Genomic DNA, 25,738 nt, shown 5'->3' on the forward strand with positions numbered 1-25,738 from the left:
CTGGTTTTGAGGTAAGGTTAATCACACCACTCTCTAACAATTAAGGAATGTTCATTGTATCTTGTGGTCTGTGAGAAAATAATGGGTTTTGCCAATGCCCAAAGGCCCCAGCTCAAGGGGATTGATTTAGATTGATTGAATTGACTGACTCTGCTAATTGACTCACTTGAAGTTGACTTGTTTGAAACCACACCCACCTGAGATGCAGGATCTAAGGGGGTGTAGACTCTGACTTCAACATGGGACTACCCTCAAGTCCAGTGAACCAATGGATTTGGGTGATGCTAGCCAATTAGCTTGAAGCAGTGTGGAAGGACTGCCTCTCCTCAGGACACAGAAGGAGCTTCCGGGGGCAGTTCATCTCTCGAACAGCCTCATGGAGGAGGACTTGAGGAAGAACCAAGGCAGGCTAGGGGTCTAGGCTAGATAGGCCTTTTCTTAACTTTCTGACCCAGGTGTCCTCTTTTTACTGTACTTTAATAAATTCTCAATGCCCAAAACTGGTGCTAAGGTTTCTAATTTATATTAGAAACCCTAGCTAATTTTCCCTACATTTGGGACAGAAATAAGGTGGCCACACATTTAGTTTTACTCATCACAAGTCTTCTCTTTTCTCTTGTGGTTCAATGAGGGTTAAGTGGCTTTCCCAGGGTCATGCAGCTAGTAAGTGTCAAGTCTGAGGCCAGATTTGACCTCAGATCCTCCTGAATCCAGGGCCAGTGCTTTATCCACTGCACCACCTAGCTGCCCCACTTACAGTCTTTTCTAAGGAATCATAACTAACAGACTTGCTGTCTCCTTAAATGAGACAAAACCTCCATTAACTACATAGAAATAGGAAAGGGCAGATGACATATCTTTTGGAGATAGTAACTTCATGGGACTAAATAATGGGTTATCAATGACCCTTGTGTATGGCTCAGTGGCTTCTGTTTCTATTTGAGTTTGACATCACCGCTTTAATAGAAAGAAAAGTAATTTGAAATCAGAAGACATGAATTTAAGAATTGACTATGTCGGGGGTGGCTAGGTGGCATAGTGGATAAAGCACTGGCCCTGGATTCAGGAGTTCCTGAGTTCAAATCCGGCCTCAGACACTTGACACTTACTAGCTGTGTGACCCTGGGCAAGTCACTTAACCCCCATTGCCCCACAGAAAAAAAGAAAAAAAAAAGAATTAACTATGTCACTTGGAATCTGTGTCACCAATAGCAGAAGACTAAATTTTGTGTCAACTAGAATGCTCTATTATGAAAGAGAAAAGAGTTTGAATACAGCATCACGGAGGTCCTTTCTAGCATTAGGTCCAATATTCCTTACATTTCACTGTTTTTGCCCTTTCCCCACTAGTTTCTGAGAGTTATTTTCTTGTCACAGTGTTAGGACAGCATGTTGACAGGTGGTATGGTTGAGGAAAGTGTTGCTTGGAATGTCTTCTATGCCACAGAGCATTCCAATGTTTACGGACTTGGGAGTCACAGAAGATCAGCACAAAAGGACTGATAGCTGGGAACCATGCTGCAAGAAGGGATGAGACGGTCAGGAGCCAGGGGTTGTGTTTCTCAATTTTAAAGAGGTACAACGATAAAATAGAATTCATGGAATAAAAGGAGGCATATGCGCTAACTAGTAGGAGGATACCATGGGTGGCTCTTTTCTCAGGGAAAGTTCTGGTAGAGAAATGAGAAGCGTGAATATGTTGGACTTGTTGATGGTGTCTGTGCAGGAGAAGCATTATGTAGGCACTGGCCCAGATCATGACTCCCAGACACATAACATCAGGAATAGAAAAGATAATTGCAAAAAGTACAGCATTAAAAGAGGTAGGGTTTAAGATTGAACAATATCCCAGATTCCACATCTCTGTATTATTGGTCACATACCTTGAGTTATGGGTAGCCCCAAGCAAAGTAAAATTTATCAGCAAGTAGAAGCACCAGCAGAGGAAGCAGGAAGGGACAATATACTTTGGGGTTTGGAGTTTGAGTTCTGCCCACCAGGAATTCCTGGGACTGATGGTGATGACCTGAAAACCACTTAAGAGGCAGGTGATGCTGAGGGAAACACTCCGGGACACATTAAAAAGATAAATGACAAGTTTACACCCAACATAATCCACACACAGATTTGTAAAATTTCTAAATGGTGTTACTGAATAGGATTGGGCTCCATTTGGGGACTATTGGGATAACCTGTGTGTTGGGCAGAATTATGATTTAACTGAGCTGACACCACTGAGACTGAATTGTATTTTCTGTATTTTTCCTTGATATTCAGGATGGGAAAGTTAGCAAAATATCCAGAAATAATATAGATATTCCACCAGAAGTCTATCTTGAAATCTGGAAGGGATTTTTTGTATTTTGGTTCTTTTGAGCCTGATGCTAGAAGAAGAAATCACAAATTCAATTCCAAAATGATAGGTTATAGGCTTATTTTCAGAATGCATTATAAAAATTCGATAAACAAAAATACTATAATAAAAATAACAGTTTAAAATAAGAAATTAGCACAGAAATCCTATCACCTTGGGCAAGACAATCAAGTTTTCTCATCCTCTGTTGCCTCTCCTATTAAATGCAATTGCAATAGTAACTACTTTGCAAGATGCTTGTGGAGCTCAAATGAGGTAATATGACAAGTGGTTTATAATCTTTAAGGCACTATAAAAGGTATCAGTTCATGATTATTATTTAATAAGCATTATTATCTTTATTAACAATAATCTAACAATTTACGTTATGAAAATTTATAAATTTAACATCTGGGACGTGTAGGAAAAGACATTCTGTCTCATTTTTGTTTCAATAAAGATTGTGAGAAATATTTTGAACCTTCAGTAGAAAACATTTAGGAATCTCAAAAATTATTTAACCATTTAACTAAATATCTTAAAAAACAGGAAATGATCTCATCATTCCCACCCAAACATATTAATAGTTGATTAATTTTAATTAAATCCAGAAGCAATCACCAAGTTCATCTTTTTAGTGGTCCTTTATATTTTGGTATATTAATATAGAAGAATATCAAAGTTAAATAAGGAAGAAAAATATGAAGAATCAAGGAATTAATAAACAAGCATTGGTTAAATGCAAATTATATTCCAGGTAATGTCCAAGGTGCTACGGATATAAATAAAAATAGAGATAATTCTAGGGTAGGAATTACCCTCAATTAGCTCCAAGTCTAACAACAATACAAGAATGTAAGTGATGTAAATGAGAATTATTGCAGTATACAAATTGTCTCTAATTTTTAAAAGACTGAAATAGAAGAGCATTAAGAGGTTGGAAAGTAATAATAAAAATAACAATGTAGCAATAACAACAACAATAATAATAATTAACAACAATAGCCTTTAAACATTGCCTACCGTTTGTTATTCTGCTAAGTGCTTCTCAAATATTATCTCATAGAGCATGGAACAAATGCATAGCTTATTGATATATGACATTGTATTATTTTTTTCTCTATATAATTACTTTTAAATTGCTCATTTTCATTCTGGTGTAGAAGAAAGTCTGGGTGCTCCTGGTCCTTGCAAATGGAACACATCTTCTAGGTGATTCTACTACTCTGACAAATATTTAAATAAGGTCCTAGAAGTGGAAAGAATCTTTCTTTGGTCATCTCAACTCATAAAATTTTAAAAATACATTGTCAAATAACTCTGTTGCTTTGGTGACAAGAAGGACGTAAGGGACAGTGGGGCTACATGTCTTAAAAATTACAAAGGTTTTAGACAACTGGAAACATTAACTTACATTTTCATTATGCAGTGACCAGAATGGTGTTTCATTACTGAAAAGAATTGGATTCTATCAATATTATCATTCTTGCTACAAACGAAGCCAAAAGACAAAAAGGAAATGGGAGTGAGGGGGAGAATAAAAGACTGGTTCAAAGGTTTGCTATGAAGATATAAATGAAGTACTTGACAAAATTTATCTTGGGTTAGGAAACATCATATCCTGGCACATGTTACCATCTTGCATTGTAGTACTTTCAATATATACTGGCAATAAGACCACCATGATAAATCACTGGACTTTGTATACCAGTTATTAAGGATAATCTTTTATCATAGATTTAGAGGTAGAATGGACCTTAGAGGCCATTCAGTCATTCAGTCGTTCCATAAACATTTATTCAGCACTTCTTATGGACCGGACACTTTGCTATGACCTGGGGATTCAAAAAAAAAAAGGCAAAAGACAAAAAAAGCTCTCAAAGAGCTCACAACTGACAGGGCAGATGACATGAAAATAACTAGATACAAAAAAGCTACATATTGGCTAAATGGGAAAAAACAAAGGGAAGGTACAAAAATGAAAGGGGATCAACACAGGCATCAGGTAGTTTGTATAAATTCCCACCTGATGCTAGTATTTTATTAGGAATTGGAAGTACAATGAAGGAAAAAGGCAGAGATTAAAAGAGGGAAAACTCCAGGAATGGGGTTTAGAGAGCAAAAGTGCCCCAAATGGGGGGCAGCTAGGTGGCGCAGTGGATAAAGCACCAGCCCTGGATTCAGGAGGACCTGAGTTCAAATCTAGCCTCAGACACTTGATACTTACTAGCTGTGTGACCCTGGGCAAGTCACTTAACCCTCATTGCCCCACCAAAAAAAAAAAGTGCCCCAAGTTAGGAAATTGAAGGTCTTGTATGAGAAAGAGTAAGGAGGCCAGTGTCACAGAATCACAGAATACCTGTAACGGATGAGGCTGTAAGGTGCAAGAAAACTGGAAAGATAAAAAGTGGAGGTTATGATGGACATGGACTGACAAAGAGAGGATTTCACATTTGATCCCAGAAGTGATAAGAAAACACTGGATTGTTTTGTGTGGAAGAGAGGGAGATGGCTAGATCTGTTCTTTAGAAGATTGCTTTATTCACTGAGTGGAATATGGACTGGAATCCAGAAAGACCTTTGGCATGGAGAACAACTAACACGCTATTGTAATAGTCCAGGTTTCAGGTGATGAGGTCCTGTTCCAGGATGGTTGCAGTATTACAGGAAAGAAGGGCTTGTCTTTGACAGAATTTACAAAGGGGGAAAAAATATTATAAAGGTCAAATCATAGGTCTTGGTATGACATAGGGCATGAGAAAGTATAGGTATAAATGATGAATCTTTGTGAACCACAGTTACTAGGGAAATGTTGGCACCCTCAAAAATAATATTTGATACTGGGAGAAGGGAAATAAATGTTGCATGGTTATGAAGTTTTGTCCTATGTATAGCATGTTTGTATATTGCTGTTATTTTTTTTGAAGCAAGCACAATAGCTGTTTATTACTTTTTAAATAGTGCTAAAATGTCTTTAGCCATATTTGTTCAATAAATGCATGATTTCTAAATCACATCCATTTTTTCCTTGAATTTTGTAAAAAATTGCTTTTACAAAAATGGGCTCCATCACACACTTCCCATCTATGTCACGACTTGTGTGTTCTTTAGGGGAAGAAATGGGACTGTGCAAGTGATAAAGCTCCCTGATGGAATTGAGGGAGGGGGAATTCTATTTCCTCCTCCTCTAGCCAACCATTTTCTCAACCACTCCTGACCATGTAGAAAAACACACATGATATAGACATAGATCATTTTTTGGGGGTGGTGCAATGGGGGTTAAGTGACTTGCCCAGGGTTACACAGCTAGTAAGTGTCAAGTGTCTGAGGCCGGATTTGAACTCAGGTACTCCTGAATCCAGGGCCAGTGCTTTATCCACTGCACCACCTAGCCGCCCCCGACAAAGATCATTTTAAAGGTTAGTTCTGCTCAATATATTTAAGATAGAAACTTATTTATAGCCTAAAAGCTCTACCTCAACTGTCTCTAAACTACACTGTTTGTTGTTGGGTGTTTTGTTTCTTATTTGTGGGCCCACATTTTCTCTCCTTATACAGCTGATATTATATACATGCATGTGTAAGCTAGTCGTTGGAAGGAAAAATGAAGCACTTTCAATACATTTGTTTGTACCTTGCTCAATATTTGACTGACAAAACTTTATCTCCCACCACAAAACATAACCTTGAAAATCTTTCCTGTGTGCCGTTTGAAATTAGATGGGGGTGCCTATCTCTGTCCCAAGTTTTAGGGAATTTAGCTGGGGTTTCTAATATATTGTTACTTAGAAATTATAATCAATGAACTCAAGGGTCTTTTTGATCTTTAACTAATATGACATTTTAATATGGTAATATGCAGTATCTTTGTCTTATTTGGTCCTCATAGGACGTTCCTATAAATAACGTCTGAATAGTTTGCGTAAATGAAATTTAAGTTCCATTTTGTATGCATTATGTTTCTCTTCTATGACATGCTTTAATACAAACAGAATGTCTAAATAGGGGTGCTTCATCACTGTTTTCTATCACCCTTTTGATTATATTAGCTTTATCCTTCCTTGGGATATGATACCCAAATGCATTTTAGTTCTCCCCTTGTTTTTCACTAAATACATCATTAGAAGATTCATATCTGCAGATCATATTGTTGTCTCAGAAGAAATGTATCAAAGTGAATAATCATAATAGCACCTTTGGATCATAGGCTCTGAGGAAGTCCATTACATAATAGGTGACGTGTCAGGAAACCAAGATGACTGAAGCTTTTGAAATCCACCCCAAGAGCTCTAATTCACATCAGAAATATTGGAAGTATTTTTCCCCATAGTTCAGTGGGCCATTTTAAAGGGAAAACAACCTCTGTAACCCAATCTGAACAGTTCCTATTAACTATAAAACTGTGCTTCCTTTAAGAACATCACAGTAAATATCAATACTAAAGGACTGGAAAGTTCTGTAATCAAGGAGGGTAAAAAATAAAAGACTTGCCAGGGCCTAGATATTTAAAATATGTGATATTGTTGTTTTTACATTGTCTCTCCCATCAGACTGTTAGCTCCTTGAAGGCAGGGATTGTCTTTTACCTTTCTTTGAATGCCCAGCATATAGCACAGTGCTTTTTATCTAGTAGATGCTTAATAAATATTTTGAACTGACTGACTAGGCAAATGTGTGTCTCTGCCTGGCATTTACCCCATAATTGACTATCCTTCTGCTCAAAGGTACAAAGAGATACTCCATTTTTGTACTATGGGCTCTTACTAAAATAGTTCTACAAAGCGTTCCCAGACAATGAACTCAGATTAAGGAAGGCAATTTAAAAAGAGCTTCTTTGGTGTATGCAAAAGAAATCAATCTTAACGTAGTATTGCATTCTCTCAGTCTCATCCCCAAACTGCAAGGTGAAATCTGCTCTGTACAGGTAGAAGAAATTGGGTGGATTTGCTTATTCATTAAATGAAAGCCTGAAAAAGAAGTGGAGTTCCCATTCTCTGAATGGAGCCCAGGATTTTCCAGTTTATGACAAAGGATATGAGAATCACTTAAGGATAGGAATGCTAAACAATAGGACTATGAGGACATTCAACCTGCCTTTGAGCTGTCTCCCTTTCTACATACTTCTTAGGGCAATCCAGTTTGAAGAGTGCATTAAAAAAAGGATAAAGATAAAGGAGACCTCAAATGCAAAAAAGGAAGGAAGAGGTAAGAAAGAGATTGCAGAGTATGCTACAATATGGAAAGGGGGGGGTCTCATAAAAAGTAAAGGAAAAGATCAGGAAGAATTATCTCAGATACATAAAAATTAATGAGAATAAAAAACTAGAGACCTAAAATTCCAGTGAGCAGAGGTAGGAAATAGAGAGGTAAGGAGAGCATCAACAGGAGAGAGAGACAAAGGACTCAGAGGTTGCTCAAAACAAGAATATGAGAAAGGGGCAATAGACATCAGAATGGCTCAGAGCAGGGAGAGATAATCCAAAAGAGAAAAGAAAGGGAAGGGAGGGGTAGGGAGGAGCAGGGAATGAAGGGGAGAAGAAAACAAAAGCTTCAGTCTACCAGAAAAGACATAATGGTAAGAATGCAAAGAAGACAAGAACAGACTATAAAAGCCAAAAAGACCAAAGGAGTGATGTCAGGAGAGTGGCATTTAGGAAAATGTCCCCAACAAGTGTTGAATAAACATCCAGGGTGCTCTCAAATCAGGGACAACAGTTAAGGGATGTTGAAAAATCACCTGTAAGAGGTGATATGGTCATGGATGAAGAGAGAGAATCTCAATAAAGACAGGGATGCACTAAGATACCAAGGAAAAAATCCAAGGCCTGTTCCACGCTTTTCAAGATCCCTTTCTTATCCCCAGGCAGACAGAGCCTGAACATGCAAACTTTCTAATTGTCTCTAGTTCTAAGCCCCTAGATGTAAAACTGAGACACAAGAAGATACTCACTTGATTGTTCTTTGATTCTAAAATGGAGGAAAGGGCTGCCCCAAACAGAATATATCCTTTTGTAAATGTGTGTGCATGCATCACGGCACAGGCAAATCCTAGTTATAAGGGTAGATTGACTGAGCTCCTCTGCCTCCAGAGCTGTGATTACCATGTCATGGGTAGCACCAGTGACATTAATCAGCCAAGGGAAAAAGGCATGTATCTAAATGACTGAACTTTTCTTCCATATGAAAATGTCCTCAAGGATTCCCACTGATTGAGAATCCCTGATCTGCAATTACTGATGAATAATGACAATGGCCAACTAAACTCAGAGGAGAGAAACTTTCCTGGGTTCTAAGAGACCAGAGGTACAGCTGTTAAAAAGGTTGTCACGGGCAGAGGTAGGAGAACTAACACCTTATTATGGGTACTTCCATTAGAAACCTTGCCCTGTCTTGAGCTTGGGGGTTGTTTTGATGGATTCTAGGCTTTGCATCTGCATTCTATTTCATTCAAGTCTGAATCTGATTTCCTGCATAAAGCTAATATTCTTTTTTAGTAACAAACATTTATTTTATTTTTTCCAGTTACATATAAAGGTAGTTTTCAACATTCATTTTCATAAGATTTAGAGTTCCAAATTTTTCTCCCTCCCTCCCTTTCCTCCCCTCTCCACAAGACAACAACCAATCTGATATAGGTTACATACGTACAATCCACAAGTGCTCTTTTTTTTTAGTCTGTGATCAATCAATATCAGTTCTTTCTCTGAGAGTGGATAGTATGCTTCATCATTAGCCCTTTGGGATTGTCTTGGATCATTGCATTGCATTCACAATTGCTCATAGACAGAGGCAGAACTGGGAGGACATTTATTACAAATTAGACCAGATCACAAATCCCAAACACATAACATCAGGAATAGAAAAGACAATTGCAAAAAATGCAGCATCAAAAGAGGCAGGAGTTAAAAGTAAACAGTATTCCAGCTGCCACATCTTTGTATTATTAATCATATACCTTCAGTGATGCATAGTCCCAAACTAAGTAAATTGTTTTCAGCATGTAGAAGCACCAGCAGAGCAACCAGGTAGAGATAATAAATACATTTGGGGGCTTGAATTTTGAGTTCTGCTCACCTGGAGTTTCTGGGACCTGAAAACTACTCAAGAGGCAGGTGATGGAAACACTATGAGCCACATTTTGAAGACAAATGAAAAATTAACACCCAACACAATCCAAAATATTTTTGATGCCCAAACAATCATCTGAGGAATTTCCTTGAAAAGAAGCAATTTTGAATTGGCCAACACTAAGTAGGCAAAAATGCACTTTATGGGCCTCAGTCTGATTATTATCAAGGATACAAAAATATTTGAAAATTGACATAAATAAGAATAATAGCAGTATACATTTGTCTGTATTTTAAAGACAAATGGAAGGCAGAAGATAGGGAAAGGCAATAATAAAAAATATCAATATAACAACAAAAATAATATTAAGAAGAATAATGTGAGCTACTATTTAAACAATGCCTACCATTTGCCAGTCACTATACTAAATATATCACAACTTTTTTTCTCACATAGCACTAAGAGAATGCATTATTTATATTTATATAACACTCTTTTTTCTTTATATAATTACTTTTTTAAATCATAAAAGTATTTTATTATATTCCAGTTACATGTAAAGATAGTTTTAAACATTTGTTTTTATAAGATTTCAAGTTCCAAATTTCTCTTTGTCCCTCCCTTCCCTCCCCCAAGACAGAAAGCAATCTGATATAGGTTATATGTGTACAATCACATTAAATATATTTCTGCATTAGTCATGTTGTGAAAGAAGAATCAGAACAAAAGGGAAAAACCTCAAAAAAGAAAAAGAATAAAAATGGTATGGTTCAACTTGCATCCAGATTCCACAGTTCTTTTTACTGGATGTGGAGAGCATTTTCCATCACGAGTCCTTTGGAATTGTCTTGGATCATTGTATTGCTGAGAAGAGTTAAGCCTATCACAGTTGATCATCACACAATGTTACTGTTACTGTATACAATGTTCTCTTGGTTCTGCTCACTTCACTCAGCATCAGTCCACTATATAATACTTTTTTTTTTCAGGGCAATGAGGGTTAAGTGACTTGTCCAGGATCACACAGCTAGTTAGTGTCAAGTGTCTGAGGCCAAATTTGAACTCAGGTCCTCCTGAATCCAGGGATGGTGTTTTATCCACTATGCCACCTAGTTGCCCCCTTATGTATACTTTTTTTTAGTGAGGCAATTGGGGTTGAGTGACTTGCTCAGGGTCACACAGCTAGTAAGTGTTAAGTGTTAAGTGTCTGAGGCCGGATTTCAACTCAGGTACTCCTGACTCCAGGGCCAGTGCTCTATCCACTGCGCCACCTAGCTGCCCCTATGTATACTTTTATGAGAGATTTATAAAACAAAATCCACATAAAAGAAAAACTTTCAGCAGCAGCTTTCCTTCCAGTAATTACTTTTAAAATAGGTTATTTTCATTCTGTTATAGAAGTAAATCTGGATTCTCCAGGCCTTTAAAAATGGAACACGTCTACTAGCTGATTTGCCCACTCTGTCCAATCTTCTAGGGTTCTAAAAATAGAATGAATCTTTTTTTATATAATGGCAACTAATAAAGTAAGAAAATAAAAATATGCCCCTTTTCATTCAATAACTTCTGTTTCTATGGTGACAACAAGAAAGTGAGGAACAGTGAAGCTAAATGTCTTAAAAATTACAAAGGCGGGGGCGGCTAGGTGGCACAGTGGATAAAGCACTGGCCCTGGATTCAGGAGTACCTGAGTTCAAATCCGGCCTCAGACACTTGACACTGACTAGCTGTGTGACCTTGGGCAAGTCACTTAACCCGCATTGTCCCACCAAAAAAAAAAAATTACAAAGGCTTTAGACAACCTAGAATCATTAACTTACATCTTGTTATTCTAGATGTGAGATGCATATGCAGTGACCAGAAAATGGGTTCAGTACTGATAGAAGTGAATTGTATCAATTGACATTCATTCTAGTAATTAAATCAGAAAATAAAATGGAAATCGGAGCTAAATGAAAGACTAAATCAAAAGTTCTCCTTGGAAATATAAATGAAGTAAGTGACAAAATGTATCCAGAGAAAGAAAACAATACATCTTGGCACATATCCTCTTGCATTACCGTACTGGCAATAAGACCACTATGAAAAATAATTGGAGCTTGTATATAAGTTACCGAGGATAATCTTATAATCGACTTAGAAGTTGAATGATCTTTACAATCCATTTATTCAGTCAGTCAGTCAATAACCCTTTTCCGTTGCTTATTATGTGACAGATACTGCGCTAAGAGCTGGGAATGAAAACAAAGCAATAGACAGTCTTGAAATAAAAGGGAAGATTAATGAAGTTAAAAGTAAAAAAATAAACAATGAATTAATAAATAAGACTAGAAATTTTATGAAAAAACAGAATAGACAAACAATCAATTAATTTGATTTAAAAAGAGAGAAAACCAAATCACTGGTTTCAAAAATGAAAAGCATGATATGTCACTAATGAGGATGAAATTAAAGCAATTATGAGGAATTATTTTACCCAATTATATGCCAATAAATTTAACAATGAGTAAAATGGAAGAATATTTATAAAAACATCAGTTGCCTAAATTAGCAGAAGAGGGAATAGAATGTCTAAACAGACCTATTTTATTTATCTTTTTTAAACTTAATAGTATTTTATTTTTCTCAATTACATATAAATATAGTTTTCAACATTCATTTTTATATGATTTTAAGTTCCAAATTTCCCCCTTCCTTCTCCCTAAGACAGCAATGATCTGATATAGGTTATCCACATACAATCATGTTAAACAAATTTCCACATTACTTGTGTTTTGAAAGAAGAATCAGAATAAAAGGGAAAAACCACAAGAAAGAAAAAAAAACAAAGAAAAGTAAAAATAGAATGTTTTGAACTACATTCAGACTCCATAGATCTTTCTCTGGATGAGGATGGAATTTTACATCAGGAGGCTTTTGGTATAGTCCTTGATCATTGTATTGCTGAGAAAAGCCAAGTCTGGCAGACATTGAGAATAGATCAGTATCTCACACCATTTATCAAGATAAGATCAAAATGGATACATGACCTAGATATATGGAGAGATTTTACAAGAAAAGTAAAACATGGAACATATTCCTTAACGGACTTATAGATGGGCAAACAATTTATGTGTCTAATTTAAAATTCTAAATGTGGGTTCTAATCTGCCCCCCTAGTTTTGGGGGGAAACTGACTAAAATCACTGATAAATGAGTTTAGGTTTTTTCTTTCTTTCTTTCTCTCTTTCTTTCTTTCTTTCTTTCTTTCTTTCTTTCTTTCTTTTTTTTGGTGAAGCAATTGGGGTTAAGTGACTTGCCCAGGGTCACACAGCTAGTAAGTGTTAAGTGTCTGAGGCCAGAATTGAACTCAGGTCCTTCTGAATCCAGGGCCAGTGAGCTATCCACTGTGCCACCTAACTGCAGCCTGAATTTAGGTTTTTTTAAGGGTTTATTGAAAAAATAGTAAAAGAAAGAAAGATTGAGAACAGATTTCCCATAACCTGGCAAATCTAGCCTTCCTAATCTCCCCCTTCTGAAGTTCTCTGCCACCACACTGATGTCTCGCAGCCAAAGAGGTTGAACCCTCCTCCAATGTCTGCTTCCTGCTTCATGCTCCCCTCCCAGAAATGGGAGGTTCCTCAAGCTGATTGGCTAGTGTCATTCAAATTCATTAAGTACCATTAAGTACCAGACAGACATGCTTACAATCTAGTATGCCAGTCAGTCACTCTTCCCCAGCTCAATCAGCCCAGATCAATCTCCAGGTGAACCCCTGAGTTCCATTATCTTGACACATATGAAAAAAAAAAAACAATAGAGAGCAAAGTTATGTATGAAATGAATAATTTCAATTATTTTAAATTAAAATAAATTGTACAAATAAAACAAATGTAGTCAAGGTTTGAAGGAAAGCAGAAAATTGTGACAAAATATATATAGTTTATCAGATAAAAGTCTCCTATCTAAAATATATGAAGAGTTTTGTCAAATCTATAAGAATATGAATCATTCCATGATAAATAGTCAAAGGATATGAACAAGGCAGTTTTCCAATAAAGAAATCAAAATTGTTTATAGTCAAATAAAAATGCTCTAAATCACTATTTATTAGAGAAATTCAGATTAAGAGAACCTTGAGATATTTTATAGCTACTAAATTGCCTAAAATCATAGAAGGGGGAAGTGACAAATGTTGGAGAGGATTTAGAAAAATTGGGACACTAATTCATTGTTGGTGGAATTAAAAGATGGCACAAACATTCTGAAGAATAATCTGGAATTATCCCCAAAGAGTTATTAAACTACCTATACCCTTTGATCCAGGAATACCACTACTATTTCTATTTCCAAAAATGATTAGGGAAAAAGGAAAAAGAACATACATGTTCTAAAAATGTTTATAGCACCCCTCTTTGTGGTGGAAAAGAATTGGAAATTTCAGGGATGCCCATTAATTAGGGAATGACTGAACAAGTTGTGGTATATGCTTTTGATGGAATACTACTCTGCTATAAAAAATGATGAGCTCAATGATATTAGAAAAACATTGAGAGGCTTGTACAAAATAGTGAAGAGTGAAATGAGCAGAACTAAGAGAACATTGCATACAGTAACAGCAATACTGTTTTAAGAACCACTTTAGTTGAATGAATTCTTTTGTCTATTATAAATAGACATACCCATATCAATTATAAAGGACACATGAAGAAAGACTCTATCTGCACCCAGAGAAAGAACTGATAAATAGAACTATGTGTAGAATAGTTTTCCATATGTGTGTATTTGTTTCTAATATTAGCCATTAAGGGGAGGGAAGAAAAGAAAAGGAAAAAAGAAATAAACATGATAATTTGGCTGTAGATTTGAAAGGAATAGCATGTTGTTCTTAGTAGACTTGTACTTTAATGTGCAAGTCATCTTTTTATTGTACCTTGTTATAGAAATGCTTGTTTTATTCTATAAATTAAAAATATTTTTAAAAAAAAAAAAGATAATGGCCTTGGGGCAGCTAGGTGGCACAGTGGATAGAGCACTGGCTCTGGAGTCAAGAGGACTCGAGTTCAAATCCAGCCTCAGACACTTAACACTATCTGTGTGACCCTGGGCAAGTCACTTAACCCCAATTGCCTCACAAAAAACAAACAAACAAATAAAAAGATAATGGCTTTTGCATGGACAATCCCAAGAAATTGACATGGAGGTAATATCAAATAAAAGTAAGTATATTCTAAGAAATTGCCTAGTTGCCCTCATGAATACAACTCCCTTGACCCAAATTAGTTACAATTTAAAATACAGAAAAATGGTTTTTATCATTATTAAATCATTTCAAATGGAAGATTATGAAAAGTGAAACGCTGTCAAAAAAAGAAATATGAACTATTGGGAAAAGGTTGCTGTAAATATGCAGAATAGCTAACACCCTTAATGTTAAAACTTTCCCTGGTCAGACAACACTTATAGTGCAGTCTAACATTCTAGGAACCACTCTCCAACCCCAGAATGATACTGATAAGCTGGAGTGTATCCAGGGGTAAGCAACCAGTATGGGTAGGGGAGTGAAGATCATAATGTGAATACTAGTTAAATAAAGTGGAATTATTTAGTCTGGAGAAGAGGAATTTTACAAAGGATATACTAAGTCACTTCAAGACTTCAAAATGATGTCAAGAATGTGTGCCATGACCCTATTCTACTTGTCTCCATAAGGTAAGGCTATAAGCAATATAAGGAGCAGAGTTAAGAGCAAGGTAAGAGAAGCTGTGGAAGTGATAAATTTTGAGTTCAAGTCATGAATTCATCATTTCCTGTGACATCAAGAAATTATTTCACCTCTGAACCTCAGGTGTCAGACTTAAAATTCAAGAGTTACACTAAAGTCTAGTCAAAGCATCTCAAAACAGTTTATATATTGAAGGCAGTCAGGCTTCTGGCCAAGGTGAAGGGGGAAAATCACAAAGTTAGAGATGTACAACAGAAGAATAAACTGATTCAAGCACTAGCAAGCTCTCTGTCACTGGAAGTATTCGAACAGAACTGAGATGATTAGTATCAGAATCTCTTGGTAGAATATTGTAGGGGCAGCTAGGTGGCACAGTGGATAGAGCACTGGCTCTGGAGTCAAGAGTACCTGAGTTCAAATCCGGCCTCAGACACATAACACTTACTAGCTGTGTGACCCTGGGCAAGTCACTTAAGCCCAATTGCCTCACTAAAAAAAAAAAAAAAAAAAGAATATTGTAGAGAAGATTCCTACTCAATTAAAGTAGTAGAATTTGGGAGGGGGAGAAGGCAATTGAGGCTTCTTCAGGTTTGAAATTCTATTATTCTAAGTTTCTTACAAAGTTATAATATGTTTTCAACATTCATTTTTTGTTTTGAATGACAAATTTTTCTCCCTCCTTCCCTTTGCTATGCCCTCCCCAAGACAGCAAGTAATCTGATATATATTATACAGTACAATCTCATTAAACTTATTTCCAAATTAGTCATGTTTTGAAAGAAGAAACAGAACAAAAGGGAAAAGCTACAAAAACAAAAATAAAAGTGAAAATAGTATGCTTTGATATGCATTCAGATTCCATATTTTTTTCTCAATCTGGAAAGCATTTTCCATAATGAGTCTTTTGCAATTATCTTTGATCATTGTATTGCTGAGAAAAGCTAAGTCAGTCATAGTTGATCATCTGACAACATTGCTATTACTGTGTATAATATTCTCCTGGTTCTGCTCACTTCACTCAGCATCAATTCATGTAAGTCTTTCCAGGTTTTTTCTTACATCCACCTGCTCATCATGTTTTATAGTACAAGAGTACTCCATTACACTCATATACCACAACTTATTCATCTATCCCCCAATTTATGGACATTCTCTCAATTTCCAATTCTTTGCCACAGTAAGCAGAGATGCTATAAATATTTTTGTACATGTAGGTCCTTTTCCCTTTAGGAAAGATCTTCTCTATCTTGGTTGTGCTGAGTTAACTTGCTTCCAATTAGACAGATCATTCACTTTGTATTGTTGTGGGCCCAGAGCACCCCAGAAGTTCTCTGGAGCACATCGAGGAATCTTCTCCTTGAGAAACTAAATCAGAGGACAGATAAACCTAGAGAGATAAGCGGAACCAGTTCTGACTGAGCTAGCTCCGGGACCTCCACCCTTCATTCAAGTCTCCCTCAACCCTGGGGTGACAAGATTAGGTGTGGCTGCTTCCTTTGTGTTGAAGAGATCTGCAGCCACCCCTCACCCAATCCTTCCAGCCGCAACCAGTGGGGGATGGTCCTCCCTCACTAAAGGAACTTTCCACCATGAGATGGTCACCCCCTATAAAAGGTCAGTCCCCTATAAAAGTATCTGCCAGTCTCCTGCTCGAGGAGATTGGTATCTCAAAGCCATATGCTTTGTGCCATGCCTCTCTCCCCATGGAAAGTCCAAGGATTTCTTTCATGGTTTCCCTTCCCCTCCCTTCCCTTGCCCCTAAATAAACTACCATCTTATTGTAACTGCTTTCGTGTGCAAGAGGGTGTAATTTTTTTTTTTTGCAGGGCAATGGGGGTTGAGTGACTTGCCCAGGGTCACACAGCTAGTAAGTGTCAAGTGTCTGAGGCTGGATTTGAACTCAGGTACTCCTGAATCCAGGGTCAGTGCTCTATCCACTGTGCCACCTAGCTGCCCCCCCCAGGTGTAATTCTTTAAAGAGGAATTTCTAAGAACCCCAACCCCTAACCCATTATCCCCATGACAGTATCATTTGATTTATAGTCTCCTATATACACTTTCCCTGATTTTTTTTCTATTGATTTGAATAAATGAGCTTATTTGCTGCTTGTTATGCGTATTTCTTGTGGAACTGTCATCTGGTGGGAAGGGAATCTGGTCTTGGATTAATAACTTGGAACAGTCTTTTCTTCTTAAAATATAACAATCAGAATAACAATTTGAACCTAAAAATCACTTTCCCTAGAATAATAATCTTTAAGGAAGAAGCCAGATGTAATTCTAGTCTAGTACTCCTTCTCTCTGAGTAGAGCAGAGTGGCCCACCTCTGGCCTCAACCTCCGGCTTCCCTTTAGCAAGAGGATCAAAGTCTCGTTAGAGGATGGAAAAAGGTGACTAGAGATATCAATTCTTGCTTCCCTGCAAGTCACATTTTAAATCATGTGGACACAGATAAATCACATGGAAATACAACTCAACCCAATTCATATATACATACACAAACACATACAACATTAAATTAGAGATAAGACTGTAACAAAGGGCACAAAACTTTATTACTCTTTTTACGAAATTAAAATATCTTCAAGAAATGAAAAAGTTGGGCCCTTATTTAGTTGTGTGTAACCTTCCCTACTGAAAATAAAGTCCATTTCTTGCTGTTGATCACTGTAAGGGAGGTCAAAGGAGGTCAACAGACCCTAAGAATTGAACAGAAAAAGACATAAAATTACCCCAAAAAGTCACCACTACCTTACTTAGGAATATTAGCTTTATGCAGGAATTCACATTTCAGAGACTGCTTCAGGAGGCTGGGAACTTGAATGAAAAAGAAAGAAGATGCAAGGCCGGAGGTTACTCAGGACAAGCCCTAAAGCCTAAGCTAGGCCAAGGTTACTAAAAGAAGTAACCATAATAACAAGTTAGTTTTCTTTCTTCTCCATATGACAATCTCTTTAACAGCTGCACCTCTGGTCTCGTGGAGCATAACATAGTCTCTCTTCTCTTTGAGTTTCGTTGATAAATTGACCATTGCAATTATTCATTAGTAATGGCAGAAGGGGAATTCTCAATCAGTAGAAATCCTTGAAGACATATTCATCTGGGGCAAAAGTTCAGTCTTTTAGACACATCCCCTTTTCCCTTGGCAGACTAATGTCACTGGTGCTGCCATGATAATCACAGCTCTGGAGGAAAATGAGTTCAGACAATCCAGGCCTTATAACTGGGACCTGCTTATGCCATCACACATGCGCGCGCACACACACACACACACACACAGAGTTACACAGATACACATTTAAAGGAACATATTCTGTTAGGTGCAGTCTTTTCCTCCATCCTAGAAGCAAAGAACAATCAGGTGGGTATCTTTTTCTATCTCAGTTTTATATTTAGGAGCTTAGAAGCAGAAAAACTCTTCCAGGAGATAATAAGAGTATAGTAGTGTTCAGGCCCTATCTGCCTAGGGGACAGGAAAGAGACCTTTTGGAACAGGTCTTAGAATTTTTCCTTGGTATCTTCATGCAGTCCTGTTACTATTGCGAGTTTCTCTCCTACTCCGTGACCTCATCACATTTCATAAATGGTACTTCAACTATTGTCCCTGAATTGAGAGCTCCCTAGATTTTTATTCAACAAATGTTGTCAGGGGGCATTTTCCCAAACTCTGCTCTCCTGACATCACTCCTCTAGGTTTTTTGTTTATTCGTTGTTTTTTATTAGTCTCTATTCTCTGCATTCTGACTATTATTTTAACCTTTTCCCCCTTGACACTTATTCTGACTCTCAATGTCTTCCTGTCATGGCAATTTATTCAGAACCAAAAATTGTGTACCATAATTGCCATTAATAGGGTCAATTTTCATTCTGTCCATTTCCAATACTTTTCATCATTAAGGTAAACTCAGACAGCTGAGGGGGGCACAGCAGAGAGAGTACTACTGGACATGAAGTCAGGAAGACATGAGCTCAAATCCAACCAGAGACAATTCCTAACTATGTTACTCTGAACAAGTAATATAACCTATTTTCCTCAGTTTTCTATCTTTTTTTTTTTTTGGTGAGGCAATTGGAGTTAAGTGACTTGCCTAGGGTCACACAACTAGTAAGTGGTAAGTGTCTGAGGCCAGATTTGAACTCAAGTCCTCCTGAATCCAGGGCCAGTACTCTATCCACTGTGCCAACTAGCTGCCCCTACTCATTTTTTTAACCTGTAAAATTATGATAAAAATAGCACTTTCCACCCAGGGTTGTTGTGAGATCAAATAAAATAACAATTGTAAAGTGCTTAGCTCATAATAAACACTATATAAATGTTGACTATAATAATTATTATTATTAAAGTTCTTTAGGATTATTTTAATTGTTAATTTTTCTCTCAAAATATAGATTTGTTTCTTATTTTAATTCTTTCTTCTAGCTTTGTGTGAAATTGTAGGTTTGCAACTGATAAATCTATTCCTTATTGTCTATGTGTTCTTAGACAAGTCACTTAACCTTTGTCAGCCTCATTTTCCATTCTTATAAAATGAAGACACTGAACCAAATGAGGGAATATTATTTAGTTTTAGTTCCTACCTCATGTATGTTGTATAATCTCAACTTGGCCCTCACTGTAGTAAGTCAACCTTGCCATACTTTCCTAATTGACTCACTATGCCACTCACTGCAGTGGTACTTCCAAAACTTGTCATCCTATGTCAAACCCACTATAGCTTCCTTCCCCTCCTATTTTTTTTTACCTGTCCTATATTGAGGTACATTTTGTTTTTTATTTTATTTTATTTTTGCAGGACAATGGAGGTTAAGTGACTTGCCCAGGGTCACACAGCTAGTAAGTGTCAAGTGTCTGAGGCCGAATTTGAACTCAGGTCCTCCTGAATCCAGGGCTGGTGTTTTATCCACTGCGCCACCTAGCTTCCCCCTTCCCCTCCTCTTTCAGATGAGAACTTTACCTCATATTTGATTGGAAAAGACACCATTATCCAAGAACTTTTGCCTTCTCCTCTTTTCTTCATCTCAAAGCACTCAGATGCTTTCCATTTCTATCTCCTTTTTCTCATCTCACAGTAAGACATAGAGTCCCTCCCCTTGTTAAGGCAAGCATCTCAACATGTACCAGCAGATTATCTCATCTCTAATCCTTATTTTCTCTTTTATGTTTAATATCTCTTTATATTCTGGCTACTTTCATAGTGCCTACAAATATACCCTCAGCAAACATGTCATCAGCAATACAAGAGCAAAATACACTTGATCTATCCATTCTTGTTAGGGATCATTCCTTATCTTGTCTCCTGTTTTTTTCTAACCTGTATGATAAGGCTATCCATAGAAGGCTCCTTCTCTTCTCAATTCTTAACTCTCTATAGTCTGGCTTCTAATCTTATTATTCAATTGAATCTCTTCTCTCCAAAGTTACTAACAATCTATTAGTTACTCTTTTGAATGGACTTTTCTAATTCCTTATAGATACAAATTTTTACACTATAGATGACTTTTTCTCCTTGATATTTTCTGTGTTTTCTTGACTCTATTTTCTCCTGGTTCTCCTCCATACATGACTGTTCCTTCTTAATCTCCTTTCCTGAATCTTCATTCAGGTCATGCCTGCTAAACATTGGTATAATAAAGTCCTCTCTCATGAGCCCACTTTTCTTTAACCATCATAATATTTCACTTGGTGATCTTATCAGCTCCTAAAGATTATGTTTTTATTGCTATGCTGATGATTCTAAAATCTACTTATCCAGTCCTAATCTTTTTGCTGAACTCTCATCTTCTATCTCCACTTGCCTATTGGGCATTTTAAACTGGATGTCCTGATGACCTCTTAAATTTAAGATGTGCAAAACTGAATGCATTATCTTTCCTCAAAACTCTCCCCTCTTTGAGAGTACCACACCTTCCTGGTCACCCCGGCTCATAAACTAGGTTTCTTCCTTTTTACTGGTATTCTTTCTCCCCTCATATCCAATCTGTTGCCAAGACTTGTTGATTTTACCTTTATCACATCTGTTCTATAAAATCCCTTCTTTCTTCTAATACTGCAATCACCCTGAGGCAGGACCTCATTACCTCGCACTTGTACTATTATAATAGTGTGCTAATTAGTCGCCCTGCCAAAAGTCTTTCTACACTCCAGTTCATCTTCCACTCAGTTTGTAAACATATCTTCCTAAAGCACTGGCCTGACCTTGTATCTCTTCTATTCAATAGAAACCAGTATTTCCTTATTACCTCCCAAATCAAATATGAAATCCTCTCTTTGGCATCCCAAGTCCGTCATAACCTCCCCTTCCTATTTTTCCAGTTTTTTTCCACCTTCCACCCTCACTTCTCCCCTTACAGGTACTCTGTGATTCTGTGACATTGGCCTCCTCGTTCCGTCTCAAACAAGACATTCCACCTCCTGTATCTGGAGTTATTTCTCTCCTCATCTCTGTCTGCTTACTTCACTATATTCCTTCAAGTTCCCAATAAAATCCCACCAGCAGGTGGGAATTGACAGGAACTACCTGATGCCTTGCCTCATCGGCATTTATTCTGCTGCCTTCCCTTTGTTTATTATCTCCCATTTATCCAATATATAGCTTTTTTGTACGTAGTTCTTTGCACATCATCTTCCCCATTAAACTGTGAGTTGTTTGAGAGCAAGGATTGTTTTTGTCTTTCTTTGCACCCCCAGCTCTTAGCAGACTGTCTGGTAAATAATGAGTGCTGAAAAAAAAAATGTTTATTGAATTATTGACTAAATGGCTCCTAAGGTCCCTTCCACATCTAAATCTATGATAGAAGATTCTCCTTGGTAACTGAGGTAAAAGCTACAATTACTTTTTATCATGGTCTGGTTGCCAATATATTTTGTGAGTGTTTACATGATGATTTCATATGCCATGGTGTGACATTTCCTGTCCCTGGATACATTTTGTCACCTACTTCATTAATATCTTCATGGAGAACCTTTGAACCTGTCTTTCATTTAGCTCCAATTTCCATATTTTTTTTCTGGTTTAATTTGTAGCAAGAATAATCTGGGGAAAAAAAGAAAAAAGGGGGAAAAGGGAAAAGGGAAAAAATTAGTAGCAAGACTGTCAAGATTGATACAATCCATTTCTAGCAGTACTGAATCCCTTTTCTGATCACTGCATTAGAACCTCACATTTAGTGTAGCAAGACATAAATGAATGGTTCCAGGTTGTCTAAAGCCTTTGTAATTTTTTTTTTTGCGGGGCAATGGGGGTTAAGTGACTTGCCCAGGGTCACACAGCTAGTTAAGTGTCAAGTGTCTGAGGCCGGATTTGAACTCAGGTACTCCTGAATCCAGGGCTGGTGCTTTATCCACTGCGCCACCTAGCCGCCCCCGCCTTTGTAATTTTTTTAACACATTTAGCCCCACTGTCCCTCACTTTCTTGTTGTAACCATAGTAACAGAAACTGTTGGATAGTGATTAGGGACATTTTGTATTTTCCTTATTTTATGAGTTGTCATGACCAAAGAAAAGATTCATTCTATTTCTGGGACCCTCCCTGAAGGTTGATCACAGTGGTAGAATTAATTAAATGTATTCTATTCTCAAAGACAAGGGAGAACCCAGCCACATTTCTCCAGCAAAATGAAAATGAATGGTTTTAAAGTAATCACATAGAAAAAATATTATACGCACATGTATATAGGCTTTGCATGTCCTCAGTGCTAAGATATTATTTGTGAAAACTGACAAATGAGAGGCACTATAAATGCTAGCTCATATTATTGTTGGTAATTATTGTTGTGGTGGTTGTTATATTGTTGTATTTATTATTACTATTCTATATTTTCTGCCCTTCTATTCCTATCTTTTTGAAAATGTAAACAATGTGTATACTGTTATAATTCTCATTTATATAACTTCCATATATTCTTGTATTCATAACTGAGGGTAGGAATTATCTCTTTTTTAATTTGTATCCATAGCACTTTGGAGCTTACCTGCCATATAATTTGCATTTGACAAATTATTATTTATTAATTACCTGGTTCTTTCATATTTGTCTCTTTTATAGAACTATAATATTCTTTTATATTAGTGTACCAAAATTTATATTAATGTACAAAAATTGACAAATTTGAGTTATTGTTTGGGTATTTAATTAAAATGAATTAACTATTTGTATTTTGGTGGCAATAAATAAAGATATTTTATTTGGGTAAGTGCTTGAAGGAGTTTTGTATTTCCAATTCCTTGCCACCACAAAAAGAGCAGCTATAAATACTTTTGTACATGTGGGTGCTTTTCATTTTATGAGAATTGTTTTTAACCTTAAGTTGAAAATGTTTTAGGAAACACAAAACTCCTCCAATCACTTACCCAAATAAAATGTCTTTATTTATTTATTGTAACATTGATTTTTTTTTTTTTAGTGAGGCAATTGGGGTTAAGTGACTTGCCCAGGGTCACACAGCTAGTAAGTGTCAAGTGTCTGAGGCCAGATTTGAACTCAGGTACTCCTGAATCCAGGGCCGGTGCTTTAACCACTGCGCCATCTAGCTGCCCCGTAACATTGATTTTTAAAACTTTGTGTTCCAAATTCTCAGGTAGTCCAATAATTTTTAAATGCTCTCTCCTGGATCTATTTTCCAGGTTAGCTGTTTTTCCAAAAAGATATTTCACATTGCTCTCTATTTTTTTATTTATTTTGTATTTGCTTTGTTGTGTCTTGGTTTCTCATAAAGTCACTAGTTTCCATTTGTTCAATCCTAATTCTTAGGCAATTATTTTCTTCAGAGAACTTTTCCATTTGGCTTTTCAAGCTGTGGTTTTTTTCTCATGACTTTCCTGCATTACTCTCATTTCTCTTTCCATTTTTTCCTGTGCCTCTCTTACTTTATCTTCAAAGTCCTTTTTGAGTGCTCTATGGCCTGAGACCAATTCATATTTTTCTTGGAAGCTTTGGATGTAGAAGCCCTGATATTGCTATACACCCCTGAGGCTACACCTCGATCTTCCTTGTCACTAAAGAAACTTTCTATGGTCTACATATTTCTCAGTTTGTTCATTTTACCCACTCATTTCTTGACTTTTAACTACTTCTTTTTTTTTTTTTTTTGGTGAGGCAATTGGGGTTAAGTGACTTACACAGGGTCACGTAGCTAGTAAGTGTTAAGTGTCTAAGGCCAGATTTAAACTCAGGTCCTCCTGAATCCAGGGCCAGTGCTCTATCTACTGCACCACCTAGCTGCCCTTAACTACTTCTTAAAGTGGGGCACTACTTCCAGGATGCACCATCCCAAGCTTCAGGAGGTCCAAGGTAGTATGATTTAAGGAGGGGCAGGTTCTTCACTCACCTGGCCTGTGCTCTGGTCTGTAAATAACCCCAAACCTACTTGCTATTCAACCAGACAACAACATTTTGTTTGCTGTGGTTGAGAGCTCCTGCAAGCCTGTGGCCCTTCCCAGCCTGGGCCACCCCTCAAGATTACTTCCTGGTTCTCAGCTGGGGCAGAACAACTGAATTCTGCCTTAGCTCCAGCAGACACACCCGCAATCTTCCCCCAGTCAACTGCTTGACCCTTTCACCAGACCACAAGCTTAGTTCCAGAACATTCTGGTGCTACAGCCAATTTAGAGGTTCTAGGGATAAATTTCTCTGGCATGGCCTGTCTGGGGCTGGATCCATCTTGGCACAACCCAGGTCTGGGCAGCCAGCCTAGGGCTCAATCTGTGTTGGTGTGACCGCAGGATTGGGCTCTACTCCCACCCAGGTGCAGCAGACCCTTCTTGCAGAACTTCTAAGCCATCTTTGGCTGGAAAATGATCTCAGCTGGTCCTTTTGTGAGTTCTGCTGCTCTAGGAATTGTCTTATGGAATTATTTGGAGTTTTTTGGGAGTGATTGTGTCAGGAGTTCTGAGACCTTACTGCCTTTCCTCCACTATCTTGGCTCTGTCCCCACCATTCTCTTCCTTCCTCCCTATCCCCTCCCTTAATAACTCAAGCAATTCAATATGTTATACGTGTTTGGTCATGCAAAACACAGCAGACAAAAAAACTTTAGAAAAAGGAACTAACAATAAAATATCTTTAAAAACAAAAAGTATTCCTTTTTGCCACCAAAATACTAATAGTTGATTCATTTTATTTAAATCCCCAAATGGAAAAAAAAAGAACTGTAGAATCTAGATGCAGATTGAACCATACTATTTCTATTGTTTTCTTGTTTTTCTTTTTTTGAGGTTTTTTCCTTTCTGCTCTAATTCTTCTTTCACAGCATGACTAATGCAGAAATATTTTTAATGTGATTGTACATATATAACCTATATCATATTGCTTGCTGTCTTGGGGAGGGGGCAAGGAGGGGAGGGAGGGAGAAAAATTTGTAACTAGAAATCTTATAAAAACAAATGTTGAAAACTATTTCTACATGTAACTGGAAAATAATAAAATACTTTTATGGAGAAAAACAATTCTCATGATCTTTATTGCAACAAAAATATAATAGAATGTCTTTACCATTACATCCAAGCTGTTAAATTCCATCGTTTCTCTAAACTTAAATTGCTGAATTATATATAATGAATATAATATTCATTAATAAATAATACAATAAATTAATATATTTTATAATTCCTTAA

General features: G+C 37.0%; 1 protein-coding gene across 1 annotated transcript; it reads right to left on the reverse strand.

Moving 5' to 3' along the window:
* Positions 1-1,360: 1,360 nt before the first annotated feature.
* Positions 1,361-25,643, reverse strand: LOC122748313 (vomeronasal type-1 receptor 4-like). Its single transcript, XM_043993974.1, has 4 exons — positions 25,617-25,643; positions 17,694-17,824; positions 9,543-9,635; positions 1,361-2,147 (listed from the first exon to the last, which is right to left on the reverse strand). The coding sequence occupies exons 1-4, from the start codon at positions 25,641-25,643 to the stop codon at positions 1,361-1,363; spliced, it is 1,038 nt and encodes a 345-aa protein (XP_043849909.1).
* Positions 25,644-25,738: the final 95 nt, after the last annotated feature.

Source organism: Dromiciops gliroides, chromosome 3, assembly GCF_019393635.1.
Source record: "Dromiciops gliroides isolate mDroGli1 chromosome 3, mDroGli1.pri, whole genome shotgun sequence".
Lineage (NCBI taxonomy): Eukaryota > Metazoa > Chordata > Mammalia > Microbiotheria > Microbiotheriidae > Dromiciops > Dromiciops gliroides.